The 16,259-nt window shown below is 43.1% G+C and overlaps 2 protein-coding genes across 6 annotated transcripts in view; one reads left to right on the plus strand and one right to left on the minus strand.

The window, feature by feature from the left end:
* Window positions 1-10,420, minus strand: part of SSB (small RNA binding exonuclease protection factor La) — a 16,689-nt gene extending 6,269 nt beyond the window's left edge. Inside the window, exons 1-9 of one of the 4 annotated variants that reach the window (XM_048484097.1) lie at window positions 10,300-10,420; window positions 9,249-9,323; window positions 8,384-8,487; window positions 5,779-5,953; window positions 3,925-4,032; window positions 3,742-3,842; window positions 2,743-2,814; window positions 2,600-2,642; window positions 166-306 (exon numbers count right to left, since the gene is read on the minus strand). In XM_048484097.1, coding sequence (XP_048340054.1) covers window positions 166-306; window positions 2,600-2,642; window positions 2,743-2,814; window positions 3,742-3,842; window positions 3,925-4,032; window positions 5,779-5,953; window positions 8,384-8,487; window positions 9,249-9,314 — 810 coding nt within the window. In that variant the 5' untranslated portion in view covers window positions 9,315-9,323; window positions 10,300-10,420. Of the gene's footprint in view, window positions 1-165; window positions 307-2,599; window positions 2,643-2,742; window positions 2,815-3,741; window positions 3,843-3,924; window positions 4,033-5,778; window positions 5,954-8,383; window positions 8,488-9,248; window positions 9,324-9,663; window positions 9,686-10,191; window positions 10,211-10,299 lie in introns of those variants that run through there. The other 3 variants (XM_048484096.1, XM_048484098.1, XM_048484099.1) reach the window with 3 other exon arrangements.
* LOC125426036 (zinc finger MYM-type protein 1-like) lies at window positions 9,952-14,802 on the plus strand. 2 transcript variants are annotated; one of them, XM_048484095.1, is made up of 3 exons: window positions 9,952-10,586; window positions 12,004-12,214; window positions 12,880-14,802. In XM_048484095.1, the coding sequence occupies exon 3, from the start codon at window positions 13,007-13,009 to the stop codon at window positions 14,672-14,674; it is 1,668 nt and encodes a 555-aa protein (XP_048340052.1). In that variant the 5' UTR covers window positions 9,952-10,586; window positions 12,004-12,214; window positions 12,880-13,006; the 3' UTR covers window positions 14,675-14,802. The 2 variants fall into 2 exon arrangements, 1 of the variants encoding a protein (XP_048340052.1); XR_007243489.1 differs by lacking the exon at window positions 12,880-14,802 and adding an exon at window positions 12,386-12,553 and having other exon boundaries at window positions 9,963-10,586.
* Window positions 14,803-16,259: the final 1,457 nt, after the last annotated feature.

Raw genomic sequence — 16,259 nt, forward strand, 5'->3', positions numbered from 1 at the left:
TTGGACTTGTTGGCCCTTGGGGTCTCTTCCAACTCTATGATTTTATGATAGCAGTTAAGCACCAATTTAGAAAGTTTAAGACATATGTATACATATCAAAGCAGTCTGCTGCCAAAGCAGAAATACAGCACCATTTTCAGTTATAGCAAGTAACCCATCTCTAACCTCTTTTGCACCTCTGACAAAGTCTATCCATTTAATTTCACCATGGCCAAAGAAAACTTCATGGAGATCTTCTCGGGATGTCTGATCTTCAAGGTCTCCAGAGAATTTCAGCAAGCATCCCTGCATTTCTTCCAGGGATTTCTTTTTTTGTAATTATTTAAAAAGCAAGAGAAGAAAAGAAGATAACTCTTGTTAGATGAGACAAGATGTTTATATCCTTGAAGATTACTGTGTTGAAATCCAGTTTTACACTCTTTTGGCAAACAGCGAGAGTATAGCTAGTTAAAGACTATGGCCCCTTCCGCACATGCAGAATAATGCACTTTCAATCCTCTTTCACAATTGTTTGCAAGTGAATTCTGCTATTCTGCACAGTAAAATCCAGCTGCAAAGTGGATTGAATGTGCATTATTCTGCATGTGCAGAAGGGGCCTATCTGAAACAAAGTACAAAGTTAATATAGGGATCTGCCTGATGGATGAAGATTTTGAGACTCGTGTTCAAATTCCCTTCTCCCATGGCGCTCACTGGGTAAACTGGAGTCACACTGTTTCTAAACCTAACCTGCCTTACAGGGTTATTGTGAGATAAAAGGGAGAGGAGAAATGTAGACCAAAGGTCTTCTTGGATAACAGGATGAAATAAAAATGTTACAGCTGGACAATGTAATGACAGATGAGACCCTTTCATCAGTTCATTAGTTCCTGTTCACTAGATATAACAATACTGCAGTATTAACTGCTTAAATAGTATAAGATTAGACCATGTACTTCTGACCAGTGTGGCTTAAAGGGGTTCAGTTTTTTATAAGTGCTCCACTAATGCCATAAGGCAGAGTGAATCTAACACAGAAACCAGTTGGCTTTGGAATTCCATAAGAGCACACGAATGTTTAGTTTAAACTTAAAATTTAGTATAGCCTTCCAAATCCAAGACTGACAATTTCTCCAGCTGCACAGGATATAAGTTGCTGATAGCATTCATCACCACACCACAGGATAATAGGACCACCCTGTGTAACAAGCAGACTGTCTTTTAAATCAAACACTTGGAGGGAGGGGGGCTCGAACCTGATCTGTCATACTTGCCTTAATATTTAATTACTGAGAATTCACTCTTGGTTCTGTTATTTGCTCTGTATGGTGATTTGCTAAAACAGCCTTTTAAGTAATATGAACTAACAGAACCAGACAGCCAGAGGGATGTAGTGGTTAAGAGCAGGTAGACTCTAATCTGGAGAAACAGGTTTGATTCCCACCCCCCTACACATAAGCAGCAGAGTCTTATCTAGTGAACCAGATTTGTTTCCCCACACCTACACATTCCTGATGGGTGACCCTGGGCTAGTCACAGTTCTTTGGAACACTTTCAACCCCACCTACCTCACAAGGTGTGTGTTGTGGGGAGAGGAAGGGAAAGGAGCTCGTAAGCCACCTTGAGAGAAAAGTGGGGTATAAATCTAAACCCTTCTTTCTCTTCTAAAATCAGAACCACTTTTTACAAAACTCCTTCAAGTACTACATAATGTCCTAATAAACTTCAGATAAAAAGCTCTAATACATTAGATATCAAATGATTAATTTATTTTAAATGGGGGGCGGCCACAGGCAGAGGTTTCAGCTTGCCTGGAAATGACAGTTTCATTGGGAAGCCCCCCCCCCCCATGCTGCAATTCCTGATTGCAAGGAAATGCTTCATCACAGAACTCTTATCGGATGAGGAGCACTTTGATCTATATATTCTAGGATTCAGCCATGACACAGATGTCTGTAGATAGCACCGGATCCCAACGACCTACTTAACTCTTTGAGCATATTTATTCCTGAATATCTTCAAATTACTAGCAGTGGCAATAGGTCCAAATTCCTTAGTTCAAGAGTTCTAGTGAAAATAGAACATGCCAGTCTGAGCAGCAAGTCCATAAGGATCAACTGGTGTTCACTTGGGTGCAGTCGACCTATCCCCCATCAGCCCAAAATGCTCCAGGGGACCCCCAGAAACAGTATAGAGACAAAGCTGGAGGCCTGCAGTTAAGAGGGGGGAATTGTTGACAATCGCCTACCTCCACTGACAGGATTTTTCTACAAGAGGCAAACAAAAATGTGCCCTTCCAAAGGAAAAAAAATTACACAGCTTGAACATGCAAATTTTTTGCATTTGTACATCTGAGCATTTCTTCTGCTCTATGCAGACTTTTAATTATAATGGAACAGAACTCTAAGCAACTCTAAAGCACGTGCGCACACACAAGAAAATGCCTGAGGTACATTGCAGTAACATGTGCTACACATGTGAATTCCAATTGCACGCTAGTATGCCATTACAAGTGTTCCTTGTGTAAAAGCCCTGCTAAACGCCTAGGCAAAAACAAAAACAAACACCCACAGAAATACTGTGGTAACAGCTTCAGTTTATCAAGTCAAGGGCTAGGTACCATTTCAGCAGCTTCAGCTTGCTTCTTTTGTTCTTCCTTATCCCTGTTACAAAGAGATTGCAAAAGTCAGTTAAGCAACCTTCCGGCAGATTCACAGCCAAACAGACAGAGATGTTCTTTCAGCATCCAAAGTGATGGCTTACTGTTTGGCCTTTGCTTTTTTCTCCAGCCTGTTCCGTTTTCTCTCCTCTTGCTTCTTTGTAAAGTAATCATCCCTGCACAAAATATGTTCTGATTAGAAACCAGTTTGGAAGCTGTTATTATATATGCAGGAGAAGGGAAAGAGAAAGAACAATCTTAGACGTTTGTCTGTTTTCAAGTAGCTGAACCACAAACCAAATCCTCAAATTTACTACTGCTAATCAATGCGACTAGCTGGTGTTGACAGCCAGTCCTTATTAAAAATGCCACCTGGATATCCTAATGCATAACTGTGCTCTACTTCCCATGCACAGAACCTTAATTTCTCAGGCAGCAATTACGCTAAAGCAGGGGTGTCCAACTCTGGCGCTTCAGGTGTTCATTCCAATCAGCCCCTGCAGGCATGGCCAATTGATCATGCCAGCAGGGGCTGATGGGAATTGTAGTCCATGAACATCTGAAGTGCCAGAGTTAGACACCCCTGCTCTAAAGGATTGACTGAGAGACCAAGTTGAAGAAGACAGGAAGCAGAAAGAATATTAAATTTGTTTCCATGGGACTGAAAAGAGTCCAATGGCACCGTTCCTATAATGGACACAGCAAGTCTATTACAGTTTGACAGCAGGTTTCCTTTGTCAGAGTTCAAGAAGCTTTCTTGGGTATGGGAGGAGATACAAAGATGACAGCAATGAAGTAGGCAGAACTTTTGAGCCACATTCACAATCTCCACTCTGTAATAAACCTAACTGAACAAATTTGGACCATCCTCTCTGCCTTTCAGCCTGGTTTTGGTTGTAAAGGAATAAATCTATACATTCTGGACTCAAGCAAGAACACCAGAGTTATCACATCGCCCAGAAATGTATAGCAAATTCAAAGAATTTAAACCTAGTAGAGTCCATCTAAACACCCCCATAGAGGTTGCCTTCTTCAGTCAGGAGTTTCAAGACAACGCAAGTCCATGCTAGAGCACTAAGCGCATTGTTTTAAGTTGTGCTTACCTGAAGAGCACAATTAGTTCTGTGTCGTTGTACTTCTGACCTGGAATCTCCACAAACTGCTTTGCAGATTCAACAGTATCAAAGACTGCAAATATCGAACCCTGAATGAATCGAAGAGAATTAAATTAGAGCAGCGGGATATTCTCACTCAAAGCTGGCATAATTCTGTGTAAAATAAATTACCTTAAAGGATTTCTGAAATGTTTTCCTCATCTGAATGCTTTCTACTTTGCCTTTATTTTCTAGCCATTCCTTGATATCATCAAGAGTTGCATCCAATGGAAAACCTTTCTGCAAAATGAGGTTTGGGAAAGTTACAGAGTTTTCAAACACACATGCACTCACCCCCCCCCCCAACACAATACATACCAAAAAGCTTTAAAGAAGGCTACTGTCTAATTGAAGGTAATTTTATACCTAGTTTAGTCCTACCGCAGCCAACAATAGAACTGCCTTGTTAATGGAATACGTGTTTTTCTGTATGTCAAAAGAATAATAATTTGGATTTATATCTCCCCTTTCTCTCCTGTAAGGAGGAAGGGGCTTACAATCTCCTTCCCCCCCCCCCCCACAGCAAACACCCTGTGAGGTGGGTGGGGCTGAGAGAGGTCCAAAGAACTGTGACTAGTCCAAGGTCACCAAGATGGCATGTGCTGGAATGCACAAGCTAATCTGGTTCACCAGATAAGCCTCCACAGCTCAAGTGGCAGAGCAGGGAATCAAACCTGGTTCTCCAGATTAGCGTGCACTGGCTCTTAACCAATACACCACGCTGGCCATGCTTCACGGGGACAGAATTTATCTGTTGCAATGTGACATGCTCAAAATCTCTGATCTCAAGTCTGTGGACACTAGAAGCACCAGGGCAAGAGGACAGGACAGTTCCATATGTCTCCATGTGACCAACAGAAGGAGTGTAAAAATATGACAAGTTGGCAAAAAACAAGTAAATCATATTTTCAAGCTGCATAACAAAGTATAAAAGCTCAATTTTAAAGACTTCTTGGACATTAAAGTATGCGATAAATGTGAACCTATTACCTTCACAATGTGTTTCTGGGGTTTTCTTGGGAATTTAACATACCTCTTTTCTGAATTACAGTCAGCATGGTGTAGTCAGTGGTTCCCAAACTTATTTGGCCTACCGCCCCCTTTCCAGAAAAAATATTACTTAGCGCCCCATGGAAATTAATTTTTTAAAATTTTTAATAGCAATTAAACAGAAAGATATATGCACCTGTGGCCATCACCGCCCCCCTGGATCGCTGCAGCACCCACCAGGGGGCAGTGGCGCCCACTTTGGGAATCACTGGCTGTAGTGGTTAAGAGTGGTGGATTCTGATCAGTAGAATTGAGTTTTATTCCCCATTCCTCCACATGATTGGCGGACTCTTATCTGGAGAACTAGATTTGTTTCACTGCTCCTACATATGAAGCCTGCTGGATGACCTTGAGCTAATCACAGTTCTCTCAGAACTCTCAGTCCCTCCTACCCCACAAGACGTCCATTGTGGGGAGAGAAAGGGAAGGAATTTGTAAGCCACCTTGAGACTCCTCACAGGAGAAAGGTTGGGGTATAAATCCAAAACCATCTTCTTCTTCACTGGACCTCTCCTACAATGCACTGGGCAATATTCTGTGGGAATTCTGGTTATCCTCCAGTCCAAGAATACAGACCAATGAGTATGACTTCACTCTAACTCAGTGATTCCCAAAGTGGGCGCCACCGCCCCCTGGTGGGTGCTGCAGCGATCCAGGGGGCCGGCGATGGCCACAAATAGAAACATTAATACATATATCTTTCTGTTTAATTGCTATTAAAATTTTAAAAAATTAATTTCCAGGGGGCGCTTAAGTAATATTTTTTCTGGAAAGGGGGCGATAGGCCAAATAAGTTTGGGAACCACTGGTCTAACTGATTGCATGACCTAAAACACTCCCTACAATCCTTTGCAAAGTACAGGGTTCCTCAGCACAAAAAAGATCCCTGAATATCACGCCTGAACCACAGTGAAGAAGAGTATCATTTGCACTTACAATATACACAGATCTGCTGTTAACTGCACTTTTATATTTTTCAGTGATTTCCGGTACAGGCTTAGTTGGCGATCTTCGGATTTTAGTGTTGTCTTCACTCACTTCCATAAGACCTGCCTTTGATTTTCTTAATGCTCCCACTATTGCATCAAAGTCTTTTGTCAGGCGATTTAACCTGAGATTGCAAAACAAAGTAGTCAAGGTTTCATTTTTTGAAAAAAATTAACATTAAATCATTCTCCAAATACAATATGAATAAACATTACAGACAACACACATTCCTGTTGGAGGAACAGCATAACATTTGTCTAGATCAGCCATTCTCAACCAGGGTACCGTGGTACCCTGGGGTGCCGTGAGCATGTCCCAGGGGTACCGCGGCAACACTACTGCCCCACCCCCCTCATTTTTGTGGTGTCTCCCACCGGCGCCAGCAAGGACATGGAGCTGGCCCATGGGGCAGGGCCTGCCACAAGGTCAGCAGCCACCACCACCCCCAGTGCTACCCTTCACCCTGGGAGGTGGGGTGTGTGGCAAGCAGGACCATGGGAGGGGAAGGTGGAGAGTGGCGGCAGGGGTACCGTGAGATATGAAGAGTGAGGTCAAGGGTACCCTGACTTCGAAAAGGTTGGGAAACACTGGTCTAGATAAATCAATTTCAAAAGAGTTTAAGCAATTAAGGAATAAATTAGATATGACTGAAATGGCGGAAAGAAACTGAGATTCATACAACAGACATTTTGAACAGGCAACTAAATCTGGAAGACATTTGGCAATTTATCTAAGAACAAAAACTGAAAAAAGAACAATCACGGGGTGAAGGGAAATAATATCATACATGTAAAAAATACAGGAACTTGTTCTTTTTCTTGGATTTATTTAGAAAAAGTTGTTGAGCAGAAGACACAATGAAAGAGGGATAGAACCTGGGATCAGATGCACCAAATCAGAGGCTCTTCCACTCAGCCACAAGCCCTCCCCTAGAATCTAGCACAGGTTCATGTAAAAGACCATCAATCCATGCCACTGCCACACTGGCAAAGGTAGATAGAACTACAGGGGATTTTTATGGCCTCATGCACTGGCAGCAGTGGGGTAGTGGTTAAGAGCAGGTGCATTCTAATCCGGAGGAACCGGGTTTGATTCCCTGCTCTGCCGCTTCAGCTGTGCAGGCTTATCTGGGGAATTCAGATTAGCCTGTACACTCCCACACACGCCAGCTGGGTGACCTTGGGCGAGTCACAGCTTTTCAGAGCTCTCTCAGCCCCACCCACCTCACAGGGTGTTTGTTGTGAGGGGGGGAAGGGAAAGGAGATTGTAAGCCCCGTTCAGTCTCCTACAGGAGAGAAAGGGGGGATATAAATCCAAACTCCTCCTCTTCCTCATTTTTTATGATCCAATTGGTTCCCAAGGACACTGTCTACCAACTGAGCTAATAATTTTTTCTGGCCTTAGTTGTCAGAATAGGAGTCCTTTTAAGGAAATGCCTGATAAGACAGTACACCCTGGAGAAGCCTATTCTGCTTTGATCAGCCGTCCACGTGCTCGGGCACTGGGCAGCCCAGAATGGGATGAGCTGGCTGTTTAAACGGCCTGGCTTTGAGGATTTCCCTTTTGCATATCATAGGCCTCGTCCACACATGCAGAATAATGCACTTTCAATCCACATTCACAATTGTTTGCAAGTGGATTTTGCTATTCTGCACAGAAAAATCCAGCTGCAGAGTGCTCTAAAAGTGTATTATTCTGCATCTGCGGAAGGGGCCGTTACCTTACGTATCTAGAAAAGCACTAGTCAATGAACGGTTACAATATGCTGCATCAAGTAAAGCTGCCCAGGATCAAACCTGGGAGTTTCTGCATACAAAGCAAGCATTCCCCCACTGAGCCACATTCCCTCTCCTTCCGAACTGCTAATGTAGTTGAGGAAGAAGTGCTTGTTAAGCGTAGCAATTAGCTTCTTAAACCATCTGGTAAAATGCTCAGCTTGAACAGACGAAGGGACTTCTTGCCAGACTCTTTCCTTCCTCTCCTGACCATTCACTCTCCTCCTTCTCAGAGGTTGCAGGCGCAGCAATGACAGATGCCCTGCATCCCCTGCATCGAGGGCAGCCTTGCTGAGACATTGGGAGGAAGGGCTCTTAGCGGAAACAAAACTCCTGCATGGAGAAACGTTCGTCCTCCTTCGAATCTGTCCATAAGGGGCTGAATTGTTTTGGTGCGTTTTGTAGTGGATGATGGAAAAACCGCAGGCTCATTCTCTGAGCCTGTGACATCTTGTGCCCATTGAAGGGAGGGTGGTTCTTTCCTGTGTGATTGGGACTTGGGTGAGAGTCCAGGCTGTCAGGGATTCATATTGGGGAAAAAAACACACACACACACACGCACGCACACACGCACACACACACACACACACCGGTCTGCGATCTATATTCAGTCTTGCAACATTTGGGATGGAGCTGCCCCTGAGGGAAGAGACCACTCCCCATGACCATGACAGCCATCCATACTCCACACTTGGGCAGGACTCCCCAGAAATGAAGTCCTTAGTAATACTTTTCAAATATCTGCCACAATGCCATGGTCACCCATGTGTAAAATTTACCTGTTAAATTTGATTATTATTTCTAGAGGCACCCAGCCTTCATCTAGCTTTATCTTCTCTTGCAGAAATTTGTCTCGTGGTAAGTTGTAATCACCAAAATAGTACTGCAAAATCAGTCAAAACAGTACACATGTTAACATTGAGCAAAGAGACTGCTGCCTCAGTTATCAAATAGTTTGTTCTTTGTCAAGCAGCTAAAAAAATATTCTTGCATTTTTATCTGTACTTGTTTGCACAAAAGAATATCCAGCATTAAGAATTCTGCATGGTGAGTATCTCTTAGGCTCAATCCGCACATGCAGAATAATGCACTTTCAAACTGCTTTCAGTGCTCTTTGAAGCTGTGCAAAATGGCAAAATCCACTTGCAAACAGTTGTGAAAGTGGTTTGAAAACGCATTATTTTGTGTGTGTGAAAGGGGCCTTAATTATAATGAAAACTGAGACTTGGCAGGTATGTAGGTAAAATGTATGGATTCCAACTCCAAGAGTTGAAAGTCCAGCAGAAAAAAATCTAGTAGATAAAATGACAGTTCTCTTCCCACTGAATAGGTTTCAATTCTATTGCTACAAGAAATGTTAATGTGTACCCCAAGTACATGTTGTATTTAACTACTCAAAAGGGACCTGTATCAACTGTGTAAAGTAGGTAACATCTGAACCCTTCATTGAACAGATCCTTCTCAATCTCCTCCTTCCTGCTGGTTTTTGGGGGACGGGATTTGCCGAGGAAATGTGGAGCAATACAGCCCCCGCCCCCCGTGCTCAGAAATGCCTCCCCCCACTCCCAGGAGAAGCAATTGGATCCTACCCTAGGTATTCTATAATGGTGAAACATTAAACACTTGTGAATGAAGAAGCTATACCTCAATTTGCTGGCAGACCTTGTTTTCCAAATCAGACATATTTTCGTGGTCCTCGTTTTCAGCCATTTCCCCCACCTATAATCAGAACAGTATTTGCCATTATTGACGATTTAAATTGTTCAACTATACTCTGTTCTCTTTGCTAAAACAAGTCCAAGAGCCGATCATGATTCAGACCTTGAACGGTTAATATCAACAATTAATGTAACACTGAAGAAAAAAAAAACAACGTTCGTGAAGAGTTTAAAGAACGTTTAAAGAAGAGTTTAAAGAAGAGCTCTTCGAATTTTAGTGTTGTCTTCCATAAGACCTGCTAATTTGACTTTCAGTATTACTAAATTGAGATCAATGTGAACCAGAAGAACTTTGGATAGGAATTAGACATAGTATCAAGGAAAAATACACATTTCTGTACCCAAGAGCCTTGCTGGATGACTGAAGAAAGTCTTAAAATCGCTACACAAAAGAATCAAAAGTCTGAAGTTGAACATTTCCCCCCAAATCTGCACTGTTCTCTTTCACTCATTCATTTCTACCCAGTCGGAAAAAAAGGGCAGGCTATGATATCTGGCCTTAACACGTTTTCCCTATGCTCCACCCCGGATATGCTAGATGCATGCCCCTGTAACACGTGGGAGCAAATAGGGAGAGGTTAAGCTTCCTCTGTGGTGGAAAGACCATGCCCACCTCCTTGACTTAACTCCACCAGCTAGTAGTATTTTGCCGACCTGCTCGGCCCCTAGAAGGCCCCTTGCAGGCCAACCCCGGCGTTTTTTTCAAAAGCAACCGTCCTGCGGATGCAGGCCGCTGTCTGCGCCATTCCGCCTCCCGGGCCCAACCCCGAGCAGTGCCAACCCCGACCAGCATCCGTGCAACCCTGCTGGATGCAAGCCTGCTCGTCTGGAGCACAAGTCCCACCGCCTCCATTTCCTCGGGAACCTACACGTGGGGCAGGCAACCTGCAAAGAGGAGGAAGGGTTGCCAGAGGCGCGTTCCCACGACCGCCCTCCCGCGTGTTGGAAAGCCCTCATGCGCTAACGCGCCCACCCACCTTACACTCGTCCTGGAGAAAAAGTCCCCGGCGGGCTGGTGCGGTTCTTGAAAGGCCGATACGGAGCAGCCCAGCAGCCTGTGCGGTGAATGCCGCGCCCCTTTGCCGCCTGCCCGATGAGAGGCTGGCCTTTGCATGTCTCCGCCTCCAGGTCCTTCTCCGCCTTGGTTTCGTTTCCCTTCCTGCTCTGCAAATCTTTTCAACGGCGGGAAAGGGAGTTCTTGTATGCACTCATTTGCACAGCTGCCTTCTGAAGTGCTGGAAGAAGCAGGAGCCACAGGTTTTGGGTAAGCTAATGCTCGATAATATGGGTTGTTGTTTGTGCTTTCTAAAAACCTGTAGCATCGGTTAATCCAGTGCACTTGTAAGGACGCGTCCAGAAAAGAACGAATGTTTGCAGTATTTGGAGTCAGTTCCTGAACACGTGAAACGTGCACGTGAAAATGCATCTCACTGATGGTCTGGCAGCCTTAGGTTGGAGCACGCACAGGAAAGGTGAAATTGGTTACAGGCTTCTGCCCCAGCCCTTATTTCACCTTAACCTCTATCTACTGGAACCGATGGGGGGAGGGAGGGGGCTGGGAATTTATTTGAAATGTAGCCTCACTTTCAGCCACCCTGGCTACTCCCTTCTGTCCAGTGACAACTTTCAGACTAAGAGCTAGTGTGGTGTAGTGGTTAGAGTGTCCAGCTAGGTCTGAGTCTCCATTCTTCTGGGTGACCTTGGGTCAGTCATGGAATCATGGGAGAGACCACAAGGACCATCAAGTCCAACCCCCTGCCTCTTTTTAAAAACCGCCCGAGAAGGAGACTCCACCTAAAAGTATCTGCCTGGTGACATGGGGTACCCCATGTCCCTAGGGCGCATGCCATCTGGTCACATGGGGGGCACATGACCAGGAAGACAGCTCTGCTTCCTGCCTCCATGTGACCAGGAAGACAGCAAGGCAGCAGAACTTCCTGCTGCCTCATCGCCTTCTGACGCCCTTGGCCCCACCCATGTCATTATTGCCTCTCCACCCGACGGAGCTTCTGGCGCACTCACCGGGGGGGGGGGGGCAGCCAGGAATCTGGAGCCAGCCCAGCAGGGAAGCCCTTGCCTTGCCGCCCAATGGCTTCCCAGTTGGCACTGCCCCTGCAAGCATGCCCGATGGAGCCTCTGGTGTGTTTGCAGGGGCAGTGCCAGCTGGGAAGCCGAGCTGGCTCAGCTGGAGGCCAAGCTGAGCCGGGCCAGCTGAAGGAGAGCGGGGTAAGGCCTGGAGGAGGGAGAATGGTGTGAAGGACAGGCAGAAGCCACGGGATAAAAGGAAGGGGAGAAACAGTCACGAAGCTGCAATGAGGATACCCGGGCTAGCATTTAAAATACAATCAAGGAAGAGAGGGAAGCGGGCAAGGGGTATCCAGGGAAAAGGTCCCCTTTGCCAGACTAGCTCAAGCACTTAGTGTTTGCCACCCACTCCCCGCCCTGCTGCCTGAGCTGTGGAGGCTTATCTGGGGAATTCAGATTAGCCTGTACACTCCAACACACACCAGCTGGGTGAACTTGGGCTAGTCACAGTTCTTCTGAGTTCTCTCAGCCCCACCTACCTCACAGGGTGTTAGTTGTGAGGGCGGAAGGGAAAGAAGTTTGTAAGCCCTTTTGAGTCTCCTTGCAGGAGACAAAGTGTGGATATAAATCCAACTCTTTTTCTTATTCTTCCCCAGAGACTGGAGGTGAGGCCAGGGAAGTCAAGTTTCAAAATGAAGCGTGATGTGCAAAAATCAGTTTTAAATCTTTTTAACAAAAAGCCCAAATGTGAAGTTGACCATGACAGCAGCAACACAAGCACGACTGTTTCCAGTCCAGAAAGTTTGGCTTCTCCTTCAACTTCTGTCTGTTCGCAATCGATGCCACAGGATTTTCAACCGCCAGCAAGTAAGTTTATATAGTACCTATACCTTTAGCTTGATTTTTATTCTGAAAACTTTAGACCTAAGATTGATGTATAGAAAGCAGTGCGCACTTAGCACTACTGTATCCTCTAGATTTCATTTTCAAAGAGCTGGCTTGCAAATAGCATAAATAACCTTCATTTTTTTTCCCCAGTTCACCCGGAAGCTTCTATACTCTATGACTGTGATGTTGGCAGATATTTAAAACACAAAATAGAAAACAGTGTGCCAAGCACAATGCAATAGAACCGAACAACTCAAAAATTCAAAATTGGCACACTGACCTGGATTTGTATGTAGACATCATTTACAAAAAATTCAAAGCAACATTTACTCAAAGTTATTTTTCATTGTTATTGCACACATGTAAATCCACTTACACTAATGTTAACCTTATTCTAATATACTATAATAAGAAAATTAAAGTGCATAATATATATATAAAGTGCCAGTGTCAATAAATCATATCAAAATACAATTTCATCATTTCATACAAATTATAATGACAAGATCCATATGTGACTCATTAGTTTAGAGTCACATATGGACCTTGTCATTATAATTTGTATGAAATGATGAAATTGTATTTTGATATGATTTATTGACACTGGCAGTTTATATATATATTATGCACTTTAATTTTCTTAGGTATTTAAAACAACCACCTCAAAATGACGAAGAGAAGTTTAAAGCTCTCAGCGAACCTTGGATCCCTCCATGTACGTACCAATTTCCTATAAGTACAGATGGACACTTGTCATTTCAACGCCATTGGATGGCGCAATACAATTGGCTAGTTTACACAGATTATTTACAAGGTGCACTTTGCAAAGTTTGTGTCCTGTTTGGTGGAAGTGGCTTTGGTGGTCCTGGTCAACAACAACTTGGGGCTCTTGTCAAGAAACCGTTCACAGATTGGAAGCACGCAACAGAAACATTTGAAAAACACGAAAAAGCTGAATACCATCAATTTGCTGTTGAAAAAGCTGAAGGGTTTTTTTCTGTGATGTCAGGAAAAAACCAAAATGTAATTGAAGCAATCAGCACAGAAGATCAAAATATTGCTCCAGAAAATCGTAAAAAACTCACTGCCTTAGTAGAAACAGTTATTCTGTGCGGTCATCAAGAAATTGCCTTGAGAGGTGACTGCGAAGGTGGACCTCTGGGACTCACCGAGCCTCTTCACAATGATGGCAATTTCAGAGCTCTTCTTCAGTATCGAGCCCGCTTTGGAGATGAAGCCCTTAAAAGCCATTTGCAAACTCAGACTTCAGATAGTAGGTTCATGTACACATCTCCTTCTATTGAAAACGAAATTGTTGAATTATGTGGTAACTCAGTGCAAGAAAGTGTAATCAGGAGAATAAAAAATAAAGGACCAGGTTATTTCTCAGTTTTGGCGGATGAAACCCAAGACAGCTCAAGACAGCAACAGTTGTCTTTGTGTGTACATTATTTAGACAGCTCTTGCAAAAAATCCATTGTTCGTGAGGACTTCATTGAGTTCATTCTTGTAGAAGACTTGTCAGCGTCGGCATTAGCAACCACCATAATGGAACGCTTGACTTCTCATGGCTTGGATCTTGAGATGATGGTTGGTCAGGGCTACGATGGTGCTGCAGTAATGAGTGGCCACCTTAAAGGTGTGCGTGCTCTGATAAGCGAGCAGTACCCTAAGGCGCACTTCATACATTGTGCTGCACATGGTCTCAATTTCGTTCTTGCCCATTCGTCAGAAGTAGCTATGATAAGGAACTGTATAGGAATGGTTAAAAATATTATTAATTTTTTTAGACAATCTTCCTTAGGGAACACTGTGCTGAAGAGAACTGTCGGAGAAAATGTGCATTCTCAATTGGTATCTCTTTGTGAGACGGGACCGACTGAGAAACACAAGGCTGTAAGCAGATTCGTAGAAATATTTAATGCCATTGTAGAAGCACTGTATACTCTGGGAAATGATGGTAGAGACTCGCAAGCCTTTCAGTTTATACACAGCCTAGAGAACTGTCAATTTGTTATTTCTTTACTGATTTTGAACAAGGTGTTTAGTTACACATCAAGTTTTAATGTGGCCCTGCAGACGGTTAGCATAAATCTCAATGAAGTATACACACACGCTAAAACAATCATAGAAGCCCTGGAGGCTATCAGGAGTGATGCTAGCGATGCTGTGTTTTACAGTATTATCGAGAAAGCGAAGAACTTACTTGGCACTACAGAAATTAAGGCTCCTCTTCTGGTTTCAAAACAAACTTGTGAAAGCAATGTTCCAGCCAGTACCCCAGAACAGTACTACAAAATAAATATTTTTTATCCATTTCTGGATCATGTTATAGAGGAATTGAAAGCTAGATTTGCCTCTCATGCAAACATTGTAGGAAATTTGCAAATTTTAGTTCCAGGTTTCTTTATAGATGACGGAGCCTGTCACTTACAATGAATACAACATTTGTACTTGAACGATGTAACATCCGAAACCTTGAAAGCAGAGTATGATTTGTGGAAAAGGAAGTGGGCAACAACTGGATCTGCTATGGGTGTTTTGGAGGCTTATGACCAATGCAATGAGCTTCTTTTCCCTAATATTAAGACATTACTTGGAATTTTTGCGGTGATCCCAGTAACAACTGCAACGCCTGAACGGACTTTCTCATCATTAAAACGACTGAGGACATACCTAAGGAACAGAACCGGCCAGCAAAGACTGATGGGCCTAGCTCTGATGGCAGTTCATAGGGACATCATCATTTCTTCAATGGAAATAGTTGATAAACTCGCTTCTCGGGTGATTTTATAGTTTTTTAAAATAAATGTATTTTTACATTTTCCTTTCGATTTTCTTTTCAAACCACATCCTATCACTACATAGCTGTGCATTATGTATGTTAGAAAAGCATTTCAATTTTATTTTACCTATACCAGGGTGAGGGGGATACCTGAACAGGTATCTTGAAACTGATGTACCTTGATCTTATACTACTGGTTGCTGACTGTAAATAAACGACTTTGGTCTTTGATACATGAACAAACCAGTTGCTCAATCACTGAACCCACCCCATAACAAATCTACACCTATGTCCCTGCTGGAAGATGCAAGTGAAAACTAAACTGGGTTGGCTTTAATTTGTGCAGGGATAAGAAACTGTCCTATGTAAGCTGCTTGGGTTCTGTGAGTAAAGACAGGCAAGGGTCTGGAGCTTCTAATTTTTAAAATGATAAATCATAGGGATTAAATGACTAGCAGGATTTTTATTCGGCCCCTTTTGTCTCTTGCCTAGTAGCATAGCTCAGTTGTTTCTTTACATCCTCAAACAAACCGCTATTGACTGCTTCTAAATATCTGTAGCAATTCATTGATTTTCATAATGGCCTTTGGCAAGACCTTCCCTTTGAGTCATTCTGAATAATCCACTTTCAGAACTCTTTCAATACATTTTGTTGATTGTTTACAAGTGGATTTTGCCATTTTACACGGTAAAATCCAACTTAAAAGTGCATTGAAAGTGCATTAATTAGCGAAGTTAAGCTGCGTTGGCCTTATTTAGAACTCGAATGGGAGATCATCGTGGAAATTCAGGGCTGCTACGAAGAGGCAGGCATTGATGAACCACCTCTATTTGATTCTTGCCTTGAAAATCCAATGATACCAGATTTCTGATACCAGATAGGAGGCACATTCTATGGTGACAGCATCAGTTCTGAAAGTCTTTCTTTAAGATTTTTGGAAGCTTTAGAATGTTTGGCAGTACATTGTATCACCATTTTTATTTCGTAAGGTTCGGGAAAATGTTGTAACTTGAAACATTTGAAATGATAAGTTTTTAACATTTTCATTCGCATGAAATTATGGCAATTTAAAATATAAATTAATGAGAAATTGCATTTTTCTACTGCCCAGCCCTAGTTATAAGCAAATAAATTGCTTTTTTGCTATAAACTGTTAAATAAATGATTTTTTTTTTTAAAAAAAAGCTATATTGTGAATATCCATTGTGAAAACTGGTCACATTGGCCTGCAAGTACAA

This window comes from Sphaerodactylus townsendi, linkage group LG02 (genome assembly GCF_021028975.2).
Source record: "Sphaerodactylus townsendi isolate TG3544 linkage group LG02, MPM_Stown_v2.3, whole genome shotgun sequence".
NCBI lineage: Eukaryota > Metazoa > Chordata > Lepidosauria > Squamata > Sphaerodactylidae > Sphaerodactylus > Sphaerodactylus townsendi.